Source organism: Sciurus carolinensis, chromosome 14 (assembly GCF_902686445.1).
Source record: "Sciurus carolinensis chromosome 14, mSciCar1.2, whole genome shotgun sequence".
NCBI classification, from domain to species: domain Eukaryota; kingdom Metazoa; phylum Chordata; class Mammalia; order Rodentia; family Sciuridae; genus Sciurus; species Sciurus carolinensis.
The window spans coordinates 78,423,492-78,448,652 of NC_062226.1; the positions used below are offsets into that span (position 1 = coordinate 78,423,492).

Sequence of the window (25,161 nt, forward strand, 5' to 3'; positions counted from 1 at the left end):
ATATATTCTTTGCCCTTAGGGACGTCAGACTATCTGGGAAGCAAAGATAGCACAGATGAATCAATTAAGAAACAATTAAGTGCCAAATTGTGAGCTACTAACTATGAATGCAATAAGAAGGAAGAGATGATTATGAACTATAGTCATTAGAGAATAGTGTGCAGAGGAGATGGGGGAGGGGTTACATCATGCAGACAGAATGGAACTTGAACAGGTAGAAAAGAAAAGAGATAAGAGAGATGGGAGAAATTAGGAAAGGCACAGAATTTCCTTATTCTTTTATTACTCATTCATTCAATAGTTTTTATGGAAAGTCCACAAGAAGCCCAACAATATGATCAGCACTGAGGGTGAACCCCAAGGGGGAAAAAAAAAAAAGATATGAATCCCACTGTCAAGGATCTTGTGCACCTGCAATGAAGTTAACAGTGCTGTAAGTAACTGTCAACCATGCAGATATGATGTGGGTCATAAAAGAGGGTCTAGTCGCTGTAGTCACCAGTCAGTTGTGAGCAGGTTGCTAATTTAAGTTCGTTTCCCATGTTGTCATGGTACCTGAACTTGGATATTGCTTCTGTAGGACAAACCTTCCATTTAGACATGGATGATCAGGTCTGGGGAGCGGGGCATCTTACCCTGACTTAACATGAATTATTCACAGATCAAAATTCAATGCATTATTTTAAAATGAAAAGACATAGTAATAAGAACAAAGACATGAGTTAGCCAACCAGCAACCAAAGGCTGTTTGGTAGGCAGGAGTCAAAAGGAAGCTCATGAAGACAGCAAGGTTCCTGGTATCACCTGTGAAGCACCTGTCAGCTAGTCGGGTGCTTTAGGCCCCTTAAAAAAAAAAAAAAGCCTGTGGGTCCTCTTTGCTTCAACTGATCATTGAATCTACTATACTTTCCTTCATCAGCAGAACAGCACCAGACACTATGCTGGAGTAAAAGCCATCACATATGAGACATAATCCTTGCTCTCAGAGGCCAAATCAAATCAATGAATATTTCTGGTCATTTACATCATCTTCAATACCTGACACTCTCTGTGGTATTTAGAGAAACTGCCAGAAAATACAATGTAGAACTTTTTGCAGCTTACTTCCTATCAAAAGTTTCACAGTGTAAAGCAGAATTTCTGGAGGACTGATGGAGGACAACAGGCTGTCCAATTTCTCTGAACTCAAAACTTCCAGCTATCTGGAAGGCTGAGACAGAAGTATCACAAGTTTGAGGCCAACTTGGGCTATGTAGGGAGACCCTGTCTCAAAATAAAATAAAAAGGATTGGGAATGTAGTTTGGTGGTTAAAGCACCCCTGGGTTCAAGCTCCAGTACCAAAAACAAAAACAAAAAAAGAAAAAAAATGAAACCTCATCTCTGGTTAATTCTGAACATGAGTCTTCAGTTAGGTATCCAAATGGCAAAAGCAAAATGCTAGTTGCCTTTCAATATTTGTTTTTCTACAAGAGGAATTTAAAATTATATTGTGTGTATGTTGATATTTTAGACTTTGGGAGCCATATGATCTCTTGTAACTAATGAATGGTACTATTGGGTGTTAAATCAGCTATCGACAATGAATTAATGAATGGACACTGTTGTGTTCCAATAAAACTCTATATAAAAGTAGAAAGTGGGCTGAATTTGTCCTGTGGTTTGCTGATCCCTGTACCACAGGTTTTATCTGAGCAGATAATCATCCTGAGGAACTACTGTGGAAAGAACTGTAAGAGATCAAACTATAAAGGTATAAAAGTTCTACTAATATATGAACAGGCAAACCAGAGCCCATCTGTCTCCCACACTTAGGAGGTTCTTTGGCAAAGTGAATGATGGCAAACAAGAGCCAATTCCAGCCCTTTTTCCTATTTTTCTCTATAGCAGTTTAGAGAATCATTAAGCACACCTAAGACTCTTCTCCCCATCTGTATGAACTCCAAGAATTGGGTAAAGGAAACATTAAAGAGCACCTCTTAAGTCATCAGAGCTCACTGTGGAAGACAAGGAAGAATTTTTTTGTTTTGTTTTGTTTTGTTTGTTTCACTGTTGCTAAAGGTATTAGGAGATGTGGCCTATTAGATAACAAAACAAGAATAGAAGTAAATATGCCACTCAAAAAGAAAAAAATGACACCTCATATTATTATTGTTGCTCTTTAGAAGAGAACAAACCTGTTCAAGATCAATACCCTTTTCTGAGCTAAAGACAGCAGTTTTAGTAATTTAACCATGTAGGGAACAATTTCTCTGTTCATTACATTTCCAGGTAAATTTGAGGGTGCTGTGTTTTGACTTGGCTGCATAGGATGATGACTTCTCAAACAAAGGCAGTCTACTACAATGAAATCAAAGGACTTCGTTGTCATGTCAGGAAAGCAAGGCTCATTTAGGCCAAAGAGGTGGTGAGCAGCAAAGGGAATTCCATCCACAGCTGGATCTTGGCCCAAGAGGTTCACCAGATGATGGTCTTTTGTGCCTTCAAAAGCCTGGATAAGGCTTAGATGTTTTTATAGATCATCAGATAAAGGCAAAAATGAGAATGTACAGAAGAGCAAAACCAACACACTACAGGGTTTGAGTGTTTGACTCAACAGTAAGTCATTCTACAGCAAGGTACCTGCTCAAGGATTCAGCCCTAAGTCAGGGAGACTTGCTATCCTCACTCTGAAATTCCTTTTGCATTTTAAATTCAATATGGTACATAATATATTGGTGCAGAATCATAATCAGATTCGATTAAAAGTGTACGCAGGAGGTTAGAAGTTCCAACATTGACCTATGCCAAAAGGCCAATTTCTCCATATATTTTGAATTTACAGGCTTTGGACCAAGTGGAAATTTCAAGAAGGTGTCTGACCTCCCTGGAGGGAACTTCAGGAAAGTGAGATTAGGGATTATTTGGTCTCTTAGGGTGAACATAGATAAGAGTAGTCTTCAGCCAAAGCCTCAGTGTTAGGACTCTTTTCACTACATGTCAATGTGATTGAGATTTGTGTTCTCTGCATAATGTTGGGGAGCTTTTAGTACTGTAGGCAGTGAACTCATTTGACCTGATGTCTCAGTATATTAAAGCAGGTGGTGAACCCCAGAAAAAAGAAAGTAAACCTACAGCCATCTGTTGATTGTGCTCTTTATCTAAAGATATTCAGAACCCTAAGGCTTTTTGTCAACAACAATAACAAAAAAATTAATAAAGGATCTACAAAATTCTCCAGGAGCTTCAAATGCTTTTGATTCTTTCATTATACAGAATTGGAAGAACACACCAAATTAAAACCAATTGCAAACAACCCAAACTGCTAATCCATTTTCTGGAATTTCTCATCTGTTTCTACCACTGCTGCCTGTCCTTTGAGCCATCTGATTGCTTATTATGGAAGCAAGATGCCTAATCAGAGTAAAAAAAAGGGAAACTCAAATCATGCTATTGTGTTCTTAATACTGGTTCCAATAAAAAGTGATTAGGTGGATTGTGTGTATGTGTGTATGTGTCTGTGTGTGTGTGTGTGGTGAGGTAAAGACTATAGTCTAAAATTTAAAAATAACATTTCTGAATTATCTGCGACCAGATCATCTTCCACGTTAGCATGAATAACTGACACTTAGCTAAACATGTCTAAGTTTTTATGATGATAACCACAAATCTGATGGGTTTGTTTTCTACTAAATTTGATGTAATTTTTCTCGTTGATCTTATAAATATGAAACTCCCTGTAGACAATACTGATAAAGATTAATGAATAATTAATTATATCTTTCATGGTGATTTATAATGTACTTAATCATAGATATTCATGTTAGCCTATCATCTATATATCTGTCTGCCTAATTACTATTAATTATCTACCTATATATCTGTTTTTTCCATTCATCCATCCTCTGTGAAGTTGCATTTCATAGTAGTTAAAAACTCAAGCTCTGGAATAAGCAAATGTGCATTAATTTACCTCTTCCTTCTCCCTCTTATTCACTGTGTGACCTTGAACAAGTTACTCAATCTTTGAGACCTAATTTCCTTCTCTATCAGAAGGAGAGGATAAATATCTACTATTGTAGGGGGTTTTGAGGATTAAATGAAATAATGCATGTAAAAGACTAAACATGGAATATAACATGTAAGTATTCAGTAAATAGCAATTGTAGCTGTTTTTCAAAAGTCTTTTACATCCCAGCCTTCAAAAATGGCAAGAAAAAAGACCTGAATGCCTTCTGCTCTGAAATGTCACAGCTCATTCAATGGCCAAAGGGAGATAGTGCTAACGCCATTGTCAGAGAAACAGTGAAATCACTCATTTATTATCTTATGAACCAATCATTTGTGAAGGTCAATCAGGAGCAGTCACTGTTAGGCACTAAAGGGAGAGAGACACTTAAGTAAATAAAAACAAATATAACAAATATGTACAAAGTGTTAAGATAGATGGCACTGTCTTTTATACTGGGCAAGATTATTCTGTTATTTCAGAAAGGGTGACTCCTGAATTACATTTAGAAGGATGAACAGGAGATTCTCAGACAGAAAAACAGAAGAGAGCATGCTTGTTCTTTAATCTCAGTGTTCTTGACATGTTGCTTGCATGGAATCTGACAACCAGCAGGGTCACAACAAGAAGTGGCTATGCTGCATCTTTGAAGCCCCAGTTCATGTTAGAAGTTTAATATCTACATATCCCCAAAACCTAAACTAAAGACAGCACTCGCAGAAGTCAGTTCTAAGTTGAAAGAGATTTCTGTAGGATGGTGATATTGTATAATAAATTAGGTCCAGGGTGGGGAAGACAAAAGAATTGGTTACGAACATCAATGAAGTATGTTTTATATGTTAATTATAGGACAGAAATAATGACATAGAAACCTCAAATGAAAGAAAGGCAGCAAGATAAAACATTTGAGACTGGTAAGGGAGAACATACACAAAAAAGTCAAAAGAAAAAGGGAAATAAGCTATCTTAAACACAGAGAAAGGAGGTATTTTGATTATTCTGTGAAAATGAGGCAGTGTTGGGATTCAGGAATGTTCCATATACAGGACCTATACCCTCACCAGTGCTATCTCTGCAGGTCACAGAGTATCTACTGTGGCCACTCTGGACAAATGTGGATCCTGGCAGTAATGAGTGGAATATAGGTGCCATGGGTCCTATCCCTGTGTTGAAAAGGTTCCTGTCTAAAAGCAAGGTAAAGTGCCAGAACTAAGATCCAGAAGAATTATATGATGCTGATTCTAAGGCCTACTGATGCAGTGGGATTAAGGCAGTCCAGCTGGCTTGGGCACTGGTCTATCAAGAGTCCTACAACATCCCTGGAAGGGCTTAAATATGGGGTCAGTTAACTGAGTTCTATATACAACTCCTTCAGTAACTGGTAAGAATCAACTGAATCTACTCTCCTTGAAATAAACAGAGTATTGTGGAGGAAATGAAGGAAACAAATGAACCAACCAACATCCCTGCATTTAATTTAGCTAAGGTAACCAAATGTTCCTGTCCATCTGCAGATTCCGTTTATGCTTGCTGTTTCATTAGAATCATAAATAGCAACTCCTTCCTTCTCAAAGAGTCCTGGGGGGCTGGGGAGATAGCTCAGTTGGTAGAGTGCTTGCCTTGTAAGCACAAGGCCCTGGGTTCGATCCCCAGCACCACCAAAAAAAAAAAAAAAAAAAAAAGAGTCCTGGTCTGTATAATAAAACATACAGTCATCATCTTATCCAGTGCATGGAACAAATTACTGATCTTAAACAAAAGATTGAAACATATAGCTTTCCAGTAGGAACTGCATTTCAAGGGAATCAAATAGCATCCATTGAAGAGAGGATCTTCTGCTTCACAGAAGGACAATGTGGACCAAGCAATACAAGAAGAAAACAGCTGTTTTACAAATCCTGGTGGAATTATTAAATAAGGCAAGGACCATTGATTGGAATGAAAAACATTAAGTGAAGAAGATTTGATGGAGTACTAGAGATTGCTCAGAGACAAAGTAACATCACAAGAGAAAAAAAAAATACAACTTTACAATAAATGAAGGGGACCATTACCTTAACACTGTGGGAAATCTTAACTTCACTAACAATGGGTAAGACAATATACAACATCATTTATCATGCATTTACTCACAATGTTTACCTTGAATCTAATCACATCTTCAATGTAACTTCCAGTTTATAGTAAATCCATGGGATAAAAAAAGCAAGTTAAATCATACTATGAAGCCATCAATCAAATCCAGGTCAATGTCTTCAGCAAGACAGCAAGATATAAAACAGGTCTCTACTAGATTAAAGGAGACTAAAGAGACCTAAAAACCAGATGCTATGTACGGTCCTAAAATCAACCACCTCTAAAGAACATTTTGGAAGAATCTGAGAAATCTGAATATGAACTGGGTATAAAATGGTAAGTACTGAGTATTAACTTTAGGTATAATGCTGTAGTATTTATTATGTAAGAAAATGTGTTATGTTCTATAGAGAGAGGCATACCGAAATGAAGGTATAAGAACATGCTATAATTCACTTTATTACTCCAGCATAAAAATATGATTATAAAAGAATCAGGTATATGTATCTATATTAGGTATATATACCCACATATATGTAATTTAGGATATTAACTTCTCCCAATCCCCATAAGGGGCAAGTAAAACTATTTAAAGAATAATCACTTGAGGTGATTGAGATCAGCCTGCACCAGTTGCCCCTGTGATCTGACTCTATGAGAAGGGATGTGTTCAAGGACTAGGCCTGTTTCTAAGGTGGACTGGGCCTGAACTTGCAGAATTCAAGATGGTGGCTTCCTCATGATTACAGCACTGACAGGATCCAGACAAATTGACCAGGATAGTTCTTTGCCCTAAAGCCAGTAGGTATGGTAGCATCCAATTCTCATACTAAGTAATAGGCACATATCTGGAAAGCTACAAATCTAAACGGGGGGAATGTTGTCTCAGGTGACAGAGAGTTGTCTCAAGACCACAACCATGGTGACCAAAACAGGTTCTTCATGCACAGGGAACCTAAAAGGTTCTATCCCAGGTCAAGAAGCCAACAAGGTTCCTGAAGGAGAACCCTAACCCTGATGAGCATATAATTACTACACACTGAAGCTCTACTTCTCAACTAGAAAGACCTCATGATGGGGAGGACAATTACAGATGATGGGTGAAGAGAAGAGGCAGGGAGGGGAAGGGGCGGGATTTCAAACAAAAGGAAGACAGAGGTTACTTAAGTAAAGGCATCACAGTGGCAAAGTGAGAAGTGGAAAGGAGTTAGAATCAGAGAGAACTAAAGATTAGAGTGGAGGAGTAAAGACGCAGAGCGGGGGAGACAAAACGAGCAGGAACGGGGAGGATGGGTAAAACACAACAGCAACATGGGGCGAGAAGGGATCGATGAAATTTGAAATGGCAAAGGAAACAGAAGGACAGGGGGCAGGAAGTACAAGACAGACAGCTGGTCAAAGGTGGAGGGGGTAGAATTTGGAACAGACAAGAGCTGAATGCAATTTTTCCCATCTCTGTACTCAGAGAAACTTATATAGCAGAAGCTCAGGATGGAGGAAGAAGGAAGGGGAAGGAAAGAGGAAGGGAGGGAGGGGAGATGGCTGAGTTAGGGTGAGCTAAGGTGAGCAGTAGAGAGACCAGGAAAAGGAGAACAATGTGGATGTGGAAGGAGGAAGATGAAGAAATGGAATAGTATACACATATTTCAGAGGCACATTAGTTCAGATATGATAGATGGGGGAGTGTTTTATATCACATTCCAGAATTATGTAATTAAAACTTGCCATAAGAATACAAGAAAATATTTTGATCAGGCAAAATTTCTATGGCTGATCTGAATCAGTTCATTTTCTATAAATGCTGGAAGATATAACTTTACTGGAAAAGCACAGGGCATAGCTCTGGGGTCTTCCACGCATTACTAGGTTATACAAATCGGCCTACTGGGACTCCTCGTTTATACCCCAAGGCCCTGCTCTCATCTACTGAGTGACTTTATCAAATAAATTGGCCTAAGGCTGCTGAATATTTTCCACCCATTCTTCTGTCCACCCAGAAACAAAACAAAAGGCAAATTCGGGTTAACATAATTAATGTAGACAGAAATCTGGCTAAATACTACCAAAACAAAACAAAAACCTTCTCATCATTTGTCAGGTACCTGACTATCTAGACTGTTGAATGCATTAATTACATTAATCCAATTACTACCAACATCTTACTTTCCTTCTGTTAGGCAAGATTTAATTGGAGAATTAACAGATCTCTCTAGAATGCAAATCTTTCCCAGGACAAATGAGTTTGACTGACAACTCACAAAATAATTCTGGAATGCATGCAAAATTAGACTCACATGCAATTTCCATGGAAAGGAAAACCCATCCATCAACATAATAGCAGCTCTCAGAAAGTGGTCAAGATTCTGTGGGTCTGAGAACCGAAACTAGGAAATTTTATGTTTTAGAAAGTCATAATCATATTTTATTTGCAATATCTAATGTCAGTGGTTCCCAGCACATGAACAAGATCAGAATTTGTATCAAAAATTATTACAAGATTTCAAATCATAATAGTTTGTTTGGCAATCACTGGTCTGCAATTTTAGCGAGGAGACAGGGTGGTAAAATCAGATTCCTAGAGTCTTCTGGTTTGTTTGTTTGTTTGTTTTAATATTTTTAAGTTGTTGATGGACCTTTGCTTTACTTATTTATTTATATGCTGTGCTGAGAATCTTCTGTTTATCAAATAGGAAACAGTAAAAGAAAATACTCTCCATTTTGAGTCCAGTCCCTTATAATATAGTCTAGATTTATGAGTTTGTCACAAGCTTAGTACCTATACTTCTTAACTTTAAAGTCTGATTACTACATACACAGTACAGAATGCAGAAGTTATGATAATTGTAGAACATATTCAAAGGAAAGCAGGTTAAAGAGAAAGATCACAAGGCCTCCTGCCTGGATACTCACTATTTGGTAGAGTCAGATAACTGATATTCTCGTCGTCTGTCATAACATTCCTGGATTCCAGGATCATTCCACAAACTCTTTATTGCATCTACATATGGATTCTCAAAAGCAGACACCTTCTCCACATCAACTTCTCGAACTAACTGTGCATGAGCCTGTTTAACAAAAAGAAAACACAAAAAACAGCAGCAGTTTTAATACCCTTTCTATTACTTCCCAAATGACCTTTGGTTTGCATATTACATTGTGCATGATTCAAGTAACATCTTCCTTCTTAGACTAATTTTCAAACTGATTCATAATAAAGTCATGCTTTATATTTTTTGTTTTTCTTAGTGAAAACCCAGCCCTAAGTCTTCCCCTCTAGAGGAAACCTTAAGGCTACTTAAAGTTGATCAGAAAAACTACAAGAAATCAGAGTGTTCAGTGAACTGTAAGAAAATCATCTTACATATGCCACAATGTTTTCAGGCAAGTATGATAATCCTAAAACTGTTAATATGAAATTATTATCCCCTCTATATTTATAATTTATTATAATCAAACACATACCACACTCAGCCCATGTTACATGTCTTAATAGAAACTCAGAATCATCAACTAACCAGGTGAGTTTTTATAAGTTCATTTTTAGGATAGGGTATAAAACCACCAGAAAAATAGTTAATACTGATGATTAATTTGAAATAATAATAACCATCCTCCCTCTACTTCTACACACACCAACCTTCAAAATATCTTATATCTGCCTTGTCTACATTATTGACTTAAGGACCCCACTCAACTTTAAAAATAAAAAAGTTCATATTTTCATTATGCTACATTTAGCATGAAGAGGGATTTAAGATATTTTTCAATAAGGTTGAAATAACATTTTATTTTTTAATAACAAAAATTGTTTATTCTCAAATTAGCCAGAATACATCATTAATAATCCCAATGAAATTAGGTTTTATTGAATGTAATATATATGCAAATTAGACATACATATAAATATGCAAATAAAATAAATATAATAACGAATTAACTTGAAAATTGGAGGCAGATGGCTGATAATTATTCAGAGTCCTGAGTTTGCACAGAAATACAAACTTTTAAACAAGGTTAGTGAATGGCTATCATGATTACATCATGGCTAAATTATTAATTTCAGCCCTGTCTGGTTCCTGACCTTTACCTTTCTTCTCTTTCTATAAGTAGGAGATGGGCCTCCTTTTAATACACTAATTTTGACTTAAGGTTTTAAGAAGTTCAACATACTTCAGACTTAAGAAGTCCCCTTTCTTATGAGCTCTGCTCTGACCATGACAATCAGATCTACCAACGGAGAAACCCTAGCTTCACTCTGTACACCCTGATCTGGGAAATAAATCCCTATATTTGCTTTCTGGAGTTAGTCCCAGTCTAGCCGACTGTTATCTCACCAGCAATATTAACAACCTGGAGTTCTAAATCCCACCCTTGCTGGGGCCGACCTCAATCACAGTTCCTTCTAAGAGGCACCCTTCAAAAACAGTGCCACTCTTCCCCAGTGACTCTCCAAGCTGTGCTCTATTTGGCTCAACAGTCACACCATTGTATCAGACTGAACTTCCTGGTTCCCAAAGACTGTGCTGAACCCATCTGCTCTACCTGCAGAACTGGCCCTTCTCCAAGTGCATGGGGCTTCCTACACTCTGTCCAACATCAGCAAGTGTGTTTAACATCAGGTTTCAACTCTCCCTTACTGCCCTTGCTCACTAAATATGAACAAGTACTAACTTTGTGTCCTGAGATAGGACAATGACCACCCTGTTATAATCCTAAATCACATACCCCATGGGTTCTACTGTAAAATCTGAGAATATTGGGGGAGGCAGAAGGTGGGCACAAAAGCAGGGATATATGCCAGGTGTCTTCCTGTTGGATGTAATCTAAAGTCACACAACCTAGAACACAGTAGGTAGCACTGGTGGGTACTGTTAATGCATGCTGATGACTGAATAATATTCTGGCACTTTACTACAATAATATTTAGACAAATTCCATTATGTACTAGGAGATGACTAAGACCCTTCTGGACTGGATAAACGTACATGGTGACATAGGTTAGGGTAGGCAGAATTTCCAAAATGAATTTGCTAATTCACTCCACTAGGTCAAGCAATGGCATTTGCAGAGTTCTGTTCCTGATTCTAGAGCAGATATTTTATGTGAAACAGTTTCAAGATACTGAACTGAAATCACAATTGTGATTAAATGTGCACTGGCCATCGATGACATGCCAGGCAATTAGGACATTAATGCCTCCCTGAAGAGCAGTATGTGTATAACTGTTCCTGTGACTGGCAACCAAACAAAGCACAGGACGATGTGCTCCAGGAGCAGGAACAAAAGAGAATATTAACATTTCCATTCTTAATTCCAGTTGAGTCTGAGGGTATTTAAATAAAGACAATGTTGTAATTTCTCACAAAGATTCTACTTCTGAAAAAGGAAACTATCTCCCATTTTGGACTCTCTCTGCTTGGTTTTACTTATATTTAGAATGCCTTCTTCTTCCTTTCTGTACCTTCATTAAAGAATTTTTGTCCAGGGGCTGAATCATATGTCATCTCTTATAGGAAGTTCCTTTTGGTTTTCCTTTTCTCAAAACAAACAAACAAACAAAAAATATATATATGTGATTTTTGTGTCCTTTGAGGCACCGAACTGCTACATTTTGCTCTATTAATAATTTTATGTCTTAACTTATCCTTCTTCTAGCCTATGCATTGATAGGAGGAACTGTGGTTGACGAGCTCTTAATTTCTTTTGGGCTTTGAACAGAGTGAGCATATAACAAATATTTTTCCAGCCTAATTGCATTTAAAAGAATATGTAAATATGATGCCAAGACCTACAAGTCAAAGTCAGTTTCTCAAGGCAATAGTCCATCCACTACTTACTCTCATAGAACTATAGAATTCTTAACAATGCTTAATTCAGTAGCTGCAATAGAGGCACTTATGTGATGTTTGTTAGTATCTTCTCCCTAATGATAGTATAAGTCTCAAGACAGGTTCAACGATGCATTATCAGGTCTAGCAAAGTGTCTGATACGGGGTGGATGATCGGGGTGGATGACAAGTATTTGTCAAATGAAAGAAGCAAGGAATGAAGAAGAGTGGATACAAAACTAGACTGGAAATTAGGACATCCAAATTCTAATTCTGGCTTTACCTATAATACAAGTTGTGATTCTTAAGAGAAACTACATTTTCATACGAATTTTCCCTGTTTATAACATAAAACAACACCTAGAATCTCATCTAGCATAAACTGCATGACTATAAATATATAAAATAAACACACCCACCATGTATAACATGAAAGGGTAATGACACTGTTCCTCTATGAGTATACAATATAATTCAGCAAAATAAGAACTTACTATCTCAAACCATAGCTGAGAAGACAGGGCAAAACATAACCAACTTCTTCATACAAGGGCAAGTTCAATGCAACATGGACTGAGGAGGTATCAGAGAGAAGATATGAGTTAACCAGAAGGTAAAGATGAAGATGCATGAGGCTTCCAAGGAGAAGGAATAACACAGACAAAACCTCTGTGGGCAAAATAAACATAGTACCTTCTTTTAACTGGGGTGGCGGGGGCGGGTCTTCTTTGGAAAAATCATGATGATTCAATTCACACAAACCTCTACCATGTACGCTATATTATTTATTTGTCTAAGTGCTGGATCTATAACTCTCAAGTCAACCTCCATCATCTAAGAAAGAATACTGCCCTTCACATACACTGATCACTGTTGTTGCCTTCACCCAGGTCAGAATTTCTAAGTCACTTTTAAAGTATAAGTTAAGAATTCCACCCTTGCTGTTTGGGAAAATGACATTCAAATATAATCAACTGTAATTTGCATTTATGTAGGAGCTTTCATCTGAGGTTCTCTAAGTTATTTAAAAGCATGATGGCATTTTATAAAACATACACAGAACTCAAAAATTGTTGACATAAACATTCCCAAAGGAAGAGCAATCCTTGATTTTTTTGTAAAAAAACATTCTGCACGTGGAAAGAATATTTCTTAGTATGTTAGAGTAGGAAGCTAAATTAGACCCTGTTAAAAATTTGCCCAAATGTTAAATGTGAAATAGTAAAAATTACTACTAAATAATTACATTAAATTAAAATAATTATTAATAAAATGGCTAACCTCCAAAAATGGTCACCTCCAATAATAATATAAATAATGAATCAATCAACAATTAACTAACCTTTCTACTTTGAGCACTGTGCATAGAAAAACAAAATGTGTTAATGAATCATATAAACAAAATGTAAACTATAAATTTATTTCATTTTAAGTTATAGTAGAGCATACTGGGTGAAGATATTTAATGCTGAATACTAGCTTTCAGAACTCTTAGCAAGCTTGTGGCAAGCCTTAGAAGAATACTGTGGGAACTAAGTAGTTACTCTCAGGAATTCTGGCAGAATTCTAGGGAAAGACCGCATGGAAACCACAAAATGTGCCAATGTGGTAATGTCTTGTTTTTGTGACATGGTGGTCATAAAATTCAGGTAAATCTTAGATGTGTTTATATTTCCATGGTTGTTTCTGCAAAGGGAAGAAGGAACTGAGGTCCTACCACAGTAGGTCTTACCCTGCCGACTGAAGGCCAGGCTTTCAGATGAAATTTTAAAAATGTTCACTTTGGAAGGATTTTCAAAAACTCATTAACAGCTCAAGGCGGCTTTAGACTGGAATGTCACACCTATTCTGGTTCCTACACTCCAGAAGTAAAAACCAAATGGTAACTTCCACATTTGCTGAAGCTCTTAGATACAAATATTCAGTTCATTAGGTCTGCTCTGTTTGAAGGGTAGCCCAACAAAAGACCTCTGAATCAGAAATGATAGGGACAACTATGAGAGTCTATTTTAGTTCTAAACTGAGGCTCCCATATTTCTACATTTTTTTCTTTATTGTTTATTTCCATTTGGCATTGAACTCTAAATAAAATGTGGGGGAAACAAAACAAAACAAAACAACAACAACCCAGCCTTGTTTTGTTTTCTTCTGCTCAAAGGAAGCACAGAGCAGAATGCTGAACCCTCAGACTGGCCTGCTTGCCTTATCCCACCTCCACCCAATTCTAGCTGAGAATGACTTTGCATAAGGTAGTCAATATCTCTGCAAACCTCTGCTACCTGGTTACCTCACTCTCCTAATCTGTTAAATGGGTAATAACTGCCTAAACTTTAAGAGGGTTAAATTACAGAATGTATGTAAAATACAAAAAGGTGGAGCCGAACATCTAAAGTTACTGGTTATTTAAAAGGCAAAAATGAAAGGAAAAATAGCACAGAAAATATAAACCATGGTACATATGTACAATCACTAGCTTCTGTGTCCTTGGGGCATGTCACTGAACTCTTAATTTGCTCTCAAATGTGAAATAACATTCTGGAGGCCCTCACTGGATATTGGGCCTGAATCCTCAAATTTGTAAATAACCCTCAGCATCAAACTTCCTGCAAAAAAACCTGGACACAAATGGTCATTCATCAGACTGCTTTACCTTTTCTGACCCCATCACAGCCTGAACAGTTTGCCCTTTCTCAGGTATACTGTACACAGCGACAGTTGTTGCTGTATCTTTTTATGAGTATTACTACATAAATGATAGCAGTAAAGTCATACTGAGCTGCTGCTGTCTGGGTTCACGTTTTAGACTGACTCACTCCACAGAAAAGCCTCTCTGCACTTATAATGCAACTTGTGGCTCAGCAAAATTACAAATTACTACATGACACAGCCTCTTGAAGCCCTCCTGAAGATTATGGGTCCTGTTTGGAATACATTGGTGACAGGAAACCACTTATTCTTCTTTCCTAAGCTCCCACATCCCTTTTAAACTTGGTATTAGATGAAGACGACTCAAGTCTTCTCACTGAGCAATTTAAAGAATCATAGTCGTAAATGAAGAAGAAAAGCTTGATATCCACCTGAGACCAAAACACATTTTAATTGTAGCATATTTCACTACATAATCATCACAATTTTATGCCCTTTTTTTTGTAAAAAAGTGGAGTGAAACCATTATGTGAAGCTATTTTTTTTAATTGAGTAAGTATTACTTAAAAATCATTTATTATTAAATTGTCTTTGATGCAAGATTAGGATGCATGGAATACTCGTGAATATGCATTAAAACTGAACAGTCCAAATCAACACATATCATTTCTTCCTGACAGTTGAGCAAATATTTTTCCAGTCTGAAAAAATGCTAATGCATTAGTTATTGATTTGTGCTTTGGTGTCGAAATATTTCGCTTGAGAAAATTTACTACAGCATTGTGAAGTATGGACTTAGAAAATTTAATGTTCTATGTCTGAAGTGCTGCATTGCCATCAGTGGTTTTGTTATCCAACCTGCTGTCCTCAGTGCCACTCATGTGAGACGTTTTCCCTGAGTACTGCAGCACCAAGTCTTGCAGCTGCAAGTCGACTTGAAAATACGCTTAGAATGCATGTGCGCTGAGGATTCTAGGCTCAAGGCTGGTGATGTGCAAGGAAACAAATGTGCATCCATATGCCATTGGTGATTACATTGCTGCTCTGTTTACATTTTAAATGGCATGATGAACAGAATTATACCATGCCACAATTACACAATGAACAGTTATAAACCAATTTTGAACTGAAAAACCAGGATGTGATGATTTTGCAGTAAAATACGGTAACTCTGTCAAGCACCAGTCCTGCCTACCTGGGCAGCTGGCTGGGCTCAACTCTCCTGGACCTTAGAGTCCTCATGTAACAATTTATTGTAGAGATGTTAGGAAAATTAAAAGAGATGTTAGTACAATGCCCAAACAAGTAAGTACTATAAAATCTTGTGTTATTTTTAAATTGGCATCAATAATTATTTATTTCAACAATAGTTACTTCTCATGTGTCAAGCAATGCACTAGACATTGATAAAGTTAATCTATGTTAAATAATATGTTCCGATAACAAAATATTAGTTAAGAAAGTTTATTAAACAGCCAGATGTTAGAGTCTACTTGCATAATACTTTACAAATTGATTTATTAAGCCATTGTTACACTTGCTACTCAACTGTTAGATTTTCATTTTTAATCTCCATTATGGTATTTGCCAAGACAATCAGTGACTATAAGGTAGACTGTGTTGCACAAAAACATTTGCTGGAGAGCTCAGTGGCACAGCACTTGCCTAACATAGGTGAGGCCTTGTGTTCAATCTTCAGCATCACAAAAAAAAAAAAGTGGAAATATTTTTCTCTTTTGGGTTTTGCTTTCCAATAGGCTATAATTACTTATTCCAACACAGAGCAGATTCCCTCCTGGGTGGAGGAAATATTCCTTTATTATTGAAAACATTCTTTTTCTTTTAAAAGAATTCAAATCTCTTTTCTGGCCCTATCACTAATTTTTCAAGTAAACATTCTTCTATTTAGTTCTGTGCTTGTCATTCTACTTCATGTTTGTCATCATATCATAATTATCAGAAGCAATGACATTGTAGGTCAGGTACTGGACACGGTATGGCAAAACATACACCAAGCAGTTCCAAAGAGCATGGCACTGATGTGATTTACATGGTCCTGTTACAAAGAATCTTGCCCTCATGTCTGCAAAATCTTGCATCACCAGAGCACAGTGGTACACACCTGTAATCCCAGTGACTCCAGAGGCTGAAACAGGAGAACCACAAGTTTCAGGATAGTTTCAGAAATTTAGCTAGACTCTATCTCAAAAATAAAATAAATGAAATGAAATGAAATGAAATAGGGCTGGGGATGTAGTTCAGAGGTAAAGCAGTCCTGGATTTAATCCCCAGTACCTAAATAAATAAACACATAAATAAATCTTACACTCTTTATGATTATGATGGTAACATCATAGCACGGGTATGTGAGCATAAGCATCATAAATACTACCCCAAAATCAGTTTATTTTCAGAAAGTTTATATAAGGCCATAGTGTAATAAAGAAGAAACTGAGAAGAGAGACTCTTTTACAGATTTGCAAATCATTAAGATCAGGGAATATTTGTACAGGTGCCTTCAAAGAATATTTGTGGGACATTAGTTACTTGGGATTTTAATAGCTATCTATTTAACAAGCGGGTTCTAAAGTCAAAATAAGACAAATGTATAGAATGATGGTTGCAAGAAGTTAAACAGATGTCTGTACTGCAGAACTCAGAAGCCTCAAGAAGGCAATGGTGCTGGGAATCTGTGAGCTCAGGGTTGGTGTTCTCAAACTTATTTGACCATGGAAGTGCTCTTCCCTGCAACTGGTTAACAGGACTATTGCATTTGTGGATAACACTTTAAAAATGTGGATTAGGGACTGAGACCCTCAAAAACCAACAGGGGATTGATTTTATACAAACACAACAACTTCCTGTCTGATTTCCCCCCACTCTGGCATAGTACGTAAGGCCTTGCTTTTTGGATTTGTATCATCGTCATTTCTGAGATCACATATTATATGTGGTTCATTTCCTGATATTACTGCTTAAGGGAGAGGGGAAAAACAAAAAAAAAAAAAAAAAAAAACCCTAATCACTTTAGCCCTTCTTAATGTCTGTGCTCCTACAATCTTATTAACCAGAGGAGTATGTTGCTGCTGGCTTGGGATTTTACTGTTTGATAAAAAAAAAAAAAAAAAAAAAAAAAACAGAAAAAGAAGAGTCACTGACTCAGTTTGGTAGACTTTCAGACAAAGCCCCCAAAATAAAATGAACAAGGTCCTTAATGAAGGGAGGCCCAGACACTCCTGAGCATTCCAAGGTCCAGCATAGGAGCACAATCTTTCTGGAACACCCTGTATAAAATGGGCACCTGGGGAAGAAAAGGAGCTTTCCAAACAACTTGCCTAAATGACCCTTTAATGTAGAGAAGAAGAAACTGTTCTATTAGTAAAAATATAAAACAAAACAACAGCAGTGATATCTCTTTGTCCTGAGAAAAAGAGCAGTGAAATATTCAGAATGTGAGTAGGAATGAAGGGAACCCACATCTCACCAGGTAAGTTTTCTAAGTAAGTTTTGAATAAATGCTTTATTTAAAAATGAAAGGCTGGGACGAATGCTAAAGTGGTGGGATGCTGGGACAACAGGTATCAAGTGTAAGTATCTGAATCTCAGGCACACTGGGACTGATTTTAGCCTACATATGGGGAAGGCTTGGGCTCCCAACCAAGAGGGCTAGAAGTGAGGTCTCACATCACTTGGTCTACAGTAGTTTTTTAAGAAGTCAACATCTAAAATTCAGAGAGTCACATTAAGAACAACAAAACACAAAAACCCACAAAAAACCAAATAACTACTCCTTTTGATAGATTGACTCACCACCACTGCCCATATTCTAAGATGACAAGAGCTCTAATAAGATCAGCTATCAATTGCCTCTTACATTGCCAAGAATCAAGAGGAAGTACATAATCTGTTATAGAAGGGAAGCATATTCTATATCGTATAATGCAAAAACTATGTTGAATCAAGGAACACCTTCATATTACCTACCTGACCCTGAAATAATCTGAGCTTACCCCTGACTAAACCCCCAACTCCCAGGGCTGGTATATAATTCTTGTATGAAAAGGAGGCTTGTGTGCTCTGCATAAGAACTGAGAATTTCCCGAAACTGACTCATACAAATAGGCATTTTCTTAGTTTCTTGGTTAAGATTCATTAAAACCTTCCAATGTTTTAACCTCCTGGCCCTTTAATTTATGCACTAAAAGCTTGTGTTCTAAGTTCCAGTGCACACAAATCTAACCAAGAGAAACATGGCATGCATTAGCTTACCAAAGAGTACAACATGGTTTGGGTTATTAGGTGTGTCACATACACTGTGGATCAAGGTCTGTGGCTTTGGAGGCAGATGCAAGAAATGAGACCATTTGTATAATTTGGGACTCCTGTTAAGCCTAGATTTCCTTATCCAAAGTGAAGTTCTGATAACTACTTCACAGTACTATTGTAAAGATTCATTGTAATAATATACGTAAAACAGAAGAGTAACAAGCACATCCTAATGGGTCAAAAAACAGGTAATCCTTAGTTTGTACCACAGGTATAACCTAGGGGGAATGATGGTGGAATAGCCTTGCAAAATATCCTCTCCTAACCCTTTTTTTGTATTCAGTAAAAATTGGGGATCTGTTTAAAAATTATAATTTCCAGGATTCCTACCAATATGTTGTAGCACTATCAGTTTTGTACCTCAAGGAAATGCTGTTTTAAATTCTTAAATTATGTGTTATATAGAAAAAAATTATAATTATCACTGGTGATTATTTTATAATTAGAATTGTTTTTCAACTAGAAGCATATTGACTGATACAAAAAGGTTGTTTTTTTCCTCTAGAGGAAAGCCTGACTCCCCTTAGATTGCAATCCTCTTAAAACACACAAAGACCACAATCTAATCAAAACCTTGTCTAAAAGATACCCAGATAGATGTGCCTGAGGCTTTACCAGATAGTATCTATCTACGGGTTCTCCTCACCTTGAATTCTTTATTTATTTTTAACTCTTCATACATCCTAACCTGAGGTTCAGTCTTTTGTGTCAAAAACTTCATTGTTTAGCATGCATCTTACCATTTGCTCTTTTAGTTTGCTTCCCCTTGAATTCTAAAGAGTTTCCCATGAAAAGCTAAAGTGATTGGTGAAGGAGCACTGGTCACGAAATACCACAAACCAAATCAATCTTTATATAACCCAAAAGGACACACCAACTTGTACTGCTTTCTCGGGAAGATGAAAATGCATATTGCCTCTTTTTTTTGTGCTCCTGGTTATATTGCTATTTTTAAGTTTTTGTGTGATTTCTAAATTTAGCCCCAACTTCCTTTTTACTATGTCATCTGAGCTACTCTCCATTTCTGATAACATTCTGGTCTTCACTTCAAGGAAGCTATATAGAAACTGCCCGTCAGAAGGAAATTAACCTTTCACTAACCTCTTTCATGCTTGCAAGCAAGGGGTGCCCCGCAAGTACAAGAGAACATGTCTTTCCCTTCTCCAGTTTCTATGGGCACTATCTACATACATTTTACATATTTTAAAATCTCCTTTACCTGCCTGCAGGAAATATCAACCTTCCTACAGCATCAACACCTGTTATTAAACCAGACTTTTGCTAGAAAAATATGAGTTAAAGGAAGATACTGATCTCTTTCAACCTAAGGCAGAAGACTGGGGTGAAAGAAAACAAAAAGAAGAGGCAGTGAAGAGACTGCTGGCAAACTGGTATGAGATTAAAATCAACGGCATACATACATACAGAAACTTCTGAATCATCTACCTGTATTAATTAGCATTCTATGAAAATACTGTTCTTTATTTTTCTATTCATGGATATCAGATTTAAGAAGGATGAATTCGAGATTTATAGAGATTTAAACTTTTTTTGGGTATAAAGGCAGAACTTCAAGCAATATATTCAAAACTTCAAGTAGAAACAATCGGTGTGTAGATAGTAAACACAGCACGGAATTTTCATATTTATGAAGCCAAAATAGCAGTAGAATCTAATTTAAAAATGAACCTATATAAATCTGGGGAAGAAGGATGTGTGGTGGGCCTCATTCTTCCCAGAATCCTATCCATCCTCCTATTTGAGTCTTTCTCAGTTATTCTTATCTTCTCATATTGTTGATGGTCTTCATGACATTCACCAGGCACCAAGCTACATATTGCCTGGTACTGCTATTTACCTGTTCTATGTTGGTATGTACGGAATTTCCAACAATGCTGTACGTTACTTTAGGCCAGGAATTATCTAATATTCCTTATATTCTAGCAGAATGTTAGTGATAGACCAGTAAGTACTTGTAAAACAGAACAAAATTACCTTCCTTTCTGATATAATTGTCCAGAAATGTAATTTAAGAAGGACTAAAGGAACACTGGAGAGAAGATACAATGACCAGTTCTGGAGAGAGGAAGAAATCCTGTCCAGGAAATTGGGAGACCAATTGGGTCTCTGGTGTGATATGAGTCTAGCTCCAGAACTTTTATCTGTTAAGGGTTGACTTATGTAACTGGGTCATTGGATTTGATAATGTTAGAGATGCCTTGCTCTAATGATTACACATTCAAACAAACTGGAGTGATATTAAAATATTTAACCAGTGATATGTCACAGACACCAAAGAAACTCCTCATGTCAACCTTTGAGGGCTGGATGTCCTGAGATGACTCTGGGAACATGGGGCAGATGCTATAATGGCACTGTTTATATTTTAACCCTGGAGAGGCTGGGGGGGGGTGGCTTATTCTCTAGCATGAGTGGGGCCCTGAATTTGTTTCTTAGCACTAAATAAATAAGCAGACAAACACTGGTATTGTGTTATCAATGGGTATAAGTTGAATACTAACCCATTCCGTAAGTAATAACCCATTGCCATAAAGGATTACTTTTATTCAAAGTCATTCTTATATGAAGGTCACAGTTGCTTATAGAGCACAGAATAAAAAGAAAATATATCTGAAGGGTCTTCCAGCCTCAGGCCAGCAATGTGGGGTCAGCTTCTGTGGGGTCCTGCTCATGGTCTGTGGGTAGGCTGGGCTGTTGGATTAAGCAGTAGTAGTCTGCCACTGGAGGAGCTGTTCACACACAGAAGGTCCTAGGGACCTTCCTGGAGCAGCAGACAGGATCAGAAGCCCAGGTAACATTCAGGGGGCTCGAGCTGATGGTGGTAACCAAACTCCTCAGCAAGAAGGAGCACGGGCTGTAGGAGACAGAGCACTTGCTGTATGATGTGAATGAAGATTTCAGGAAACTTGCCAAGAATGAAATAACCTTATGTCAAAAAGAAATAACTCACCTGAAGCACTGGATTATCTTACTTTTGGTTCCCTCAGAAGAAACTGATGAAAATTATTTGATCCTGGAGGTAACTGCAGGAGCTGGGGGTCATGAGGCAAAGTTGTTTACTTCAGAGATATTTGTTTGTGTCAACAATATGTTGCATATAAAAGATGGCATATTGAAACCCTGAAATACTTTCTAAGGGAAACAGGGGGCTCAGACATGTATCTACAGCACTGGTGGTTCAGAAGTCAATAAATACATGAAATTTGAAGAAGGAGTACAGAGAGGTTTAAAGACAGAGAAGTAAGGCTGCATCCAACTAGCACAATGATGGTGGCAATATTACCCCAGCCCACTGAGATGAATCTGGTGATTAATACTAAAGATTTGAGAATTGATACTAAGTGAGCCAAAGGAGCTAGGCGTCAGAAAGTAAATACCACAGTGCTGTCCAGATCATTCATCTTCCTACATGTGTTGTTTCTGAATGTCAACAAGAGAAATCTCACTAAAAGACTATGGCTATGAAAAAGTTACATGCAGAGCTGTACAGTATGCATCTAGAGGAAGAAACTAGTAAAAGATACAATGCTAGGAAGATTCAGGCTGGAACTAAAGGAAGATCAGAGAAAATGAGAACATACAATTTTCTACAGAACCAGGTCACACACATCACAGAATAAACAAATCACTGCAAGGACTTGAAATATTTATGCAAGGAGATTATCTACTGGATGAATTTACACAGTCACTGAAGGACCATGCTGATTATGAATCTTTACTAGAAATTATTTCCAAAAAGTTTAGGTTGGTTTGTTATTAAAGTATTCTATCAGTTTAGGAAAATTCTATAGCACATCAATTGTGCATACTCACCAGTATTCTCTTTAAAAAGTTCTTAAAATTGGAAATAATATGCATATTCTTAATGCAAAATTAACAGATGTCCCTTAATGCATTAGTAAAACATAATCATGACTGCCATTGTAAATTTTGCACTTTTCTGTATAAGAAGTACATGAAGTCATTTGTTTTATATAAAATACTTAAAATTAAATATGTAAAATATTTTTAAAAATAAAAATAAAAAGGAAGTAGAAATTTCCACCCATGCTATCAGTTATGTATATTTTTGATTTGTCTCCTTCCCATTGTAATTCACCATTTTTTGAGGTAGCCATTCTGTAATTGGTGGTTTCCCCACAATAACGTGAACTCACCTTGCAACCAGAAGCACAAAGTATGCAACCATCCCCTGCTTTGCTTAATAAACATGAAAGTCAAGAACACATCTAACAACTATCTTGGTTTTACAAATTAGCAAACTGTTATTTTTATTCACAATAAAATTCCCTGTCATACAGAAGCAACAACTGGAGCTTGAGGCCCTTCTCAACATAACTGCAGTTCTGTTCACCAGCCGTCTTGAGAACCCAAAAGAAATGAACAGAAAATAGCAGAGAGGGGTGGTGTAGCCTCTGCGCTCAAAGTGGTGAAATCCACCCACCAGCGGATCTGGAAGCTTGTAAGAAATGCAGATCTCTAGTCCTCACTGCATATCTAACGAGAATCTCCAGGTTAACAAGATCCTCAGATGGTAAGTGTGGACATCAAACTTTGAGAAGTGCTAATAATTACTTCTCAAACGTGAACATTAGCATCACCTGGAGAACATTAAAAAAAAAAAAAAAAAGGTTCTAGGTACCACTCTTGGAGGTCCTGATCAATTGGTTTGGGAAGTGGCCAAGGTATTTTAATGCTCCACAGGTGGTCTACACTGAGACCTTGGTCTTTGAAGTAGGGAACCCATAACCATCCATGGGATGCAGGAAGAACCCATCAAAATCTGTGTGTTTAATTTGCAAATGAGAGAACAAATTTTGTTCTATTTAATGTGTGGAATAACAATGGCACCCTCATCTGTTTAATAGCTACAAGTGGTATCTGAGTTCTAAGGGAAAGACAGGAGGTTCCTAAGGAGTCCTTGTGGCCAAATATCTCCATTAATGTTTCCTCAATCAGGTAATTTACAGATTCTATTATCTAACTTAGTAGAATCTTGACAACAGTTTAGAATAAGAGGAATAATCACAAAACTATTTCAAGCTGAGAGGTTTCTTATCTGATGCAAACCACTTGCAAGAACTGAATAATTTAAAGATAAATACACATTTTTCTTTTATAAAATGGCATGCTTTACAAATATGCTGATGTGTATGTGTGTGTGTGTGTGTGTAGAAAGGAAGTTAAACAAGCAAACTATGTGAAAGAGATTTTTGTAAAAATAAACAATCTATCCCTTCAAGGCCAAACTTGTGCTGTGAAAAGAGCATTTTGAAAATGGATACTTGGAAATGTTTCCTCCTGATGTGATTTTGCTGTCAAAGTTATTGAAAGCTACTGGGGGAAAAAATCTAAGTGTAAGCTAAAGTCTTACGACATAAATCTTTTAGGAAAAAGTTTCAGTGGGGATTTTAACCCATTTGCCAAACATGAAAAATGTAACAGCTTTTAATTAGTTGAATTAACAGCTAACTGACATCAGCCAAGATGGAAATATACTAGCAAAGTTTCAATTAAACACCTGTGAATTGGTGACAGAACTGAAAATAAGTATCACAATTTAGTAAGCATAGCCAATGATGTGGTTACTTCCTACATGTTCCTTTACAGCTAAATATTTTGTGTAATGTTCTTTTATTTAGGTTAAAAATAAGTACTAACTTAAACTGACCTAAGAATCACTGGATTGCTGTCACAAAGAATACAATTTTTTTAAAACAGTAAAATATTTTATATCACAAAGGACTCAAAAATTTTATCAAGCAGAAGTTTTTTAAAAGTCAAAATAATTTTATGGATGGGTGCATGATTTAAAAAAAAAAAAAAGAAAAGAAAAGCTTGGACCATACATTCTACCTTGGGGACTATTTGGAGTAGTATGCCACCCCAAATCAGAAACTGGCACAGAGAGGAGAGAATGTTTGCACTGCTTATGTCTGATTACCAACAGGGTTAACAGTGTACAAAGGAGAAGTGAAGAAAAATTGGAAATTCTGTCTTAGAGAGAACTATGAAGACTCTTTGTTGAAATTCTAATGAGGATTTGTTTGAAGATAAAGAATAAAGATTTGATAAAGCATGACTTGCTCTAGTAATCAAGTATACATTTCAACAACTGAGAGAACCTGGGGAAAGATTAAGCTTCACATTTTCCTTCTCCTCAGGCCTCTCTAACAGTATGATTTTTATATGACAGTGCTCAACAGACACTGCTAAAAGGCACTATTTTCACATCTGTAATCCCAGCAACTCAGCAGGCTGAGGCAGGAGTATCTGAA

General features: G+C 37.0%; 1 protein-coding gene and 1 pseudogene across 1 annotated transcript in view; one reads left to right on the top strand and one right to left on the bottom strand.

Moving 5' to 3' along the window:
* Positions 1–25,161, bottom strand: part of Gnaq (G protein subunit alpha q) — a 281,187-nt gene that overhangs the window by 74,197 nt on the left and 181,829 nt on the right. The window contains exon 3 of the mRNA XM_047524218.1: positions 8,973–9,127. Coding sequence (XP_047380174.1) covers positions 8,973–9,127 — 155 coding nt within the window. The remainder of the gene's footprint in view (positions 1–8,972; positions 9,128–25,161) is intronic.
* On the top strand, positions 21,523–22,643 carry LOC124964763 (peptide chain release factor 1-like, mitochondrial; annotated as a pseudogene).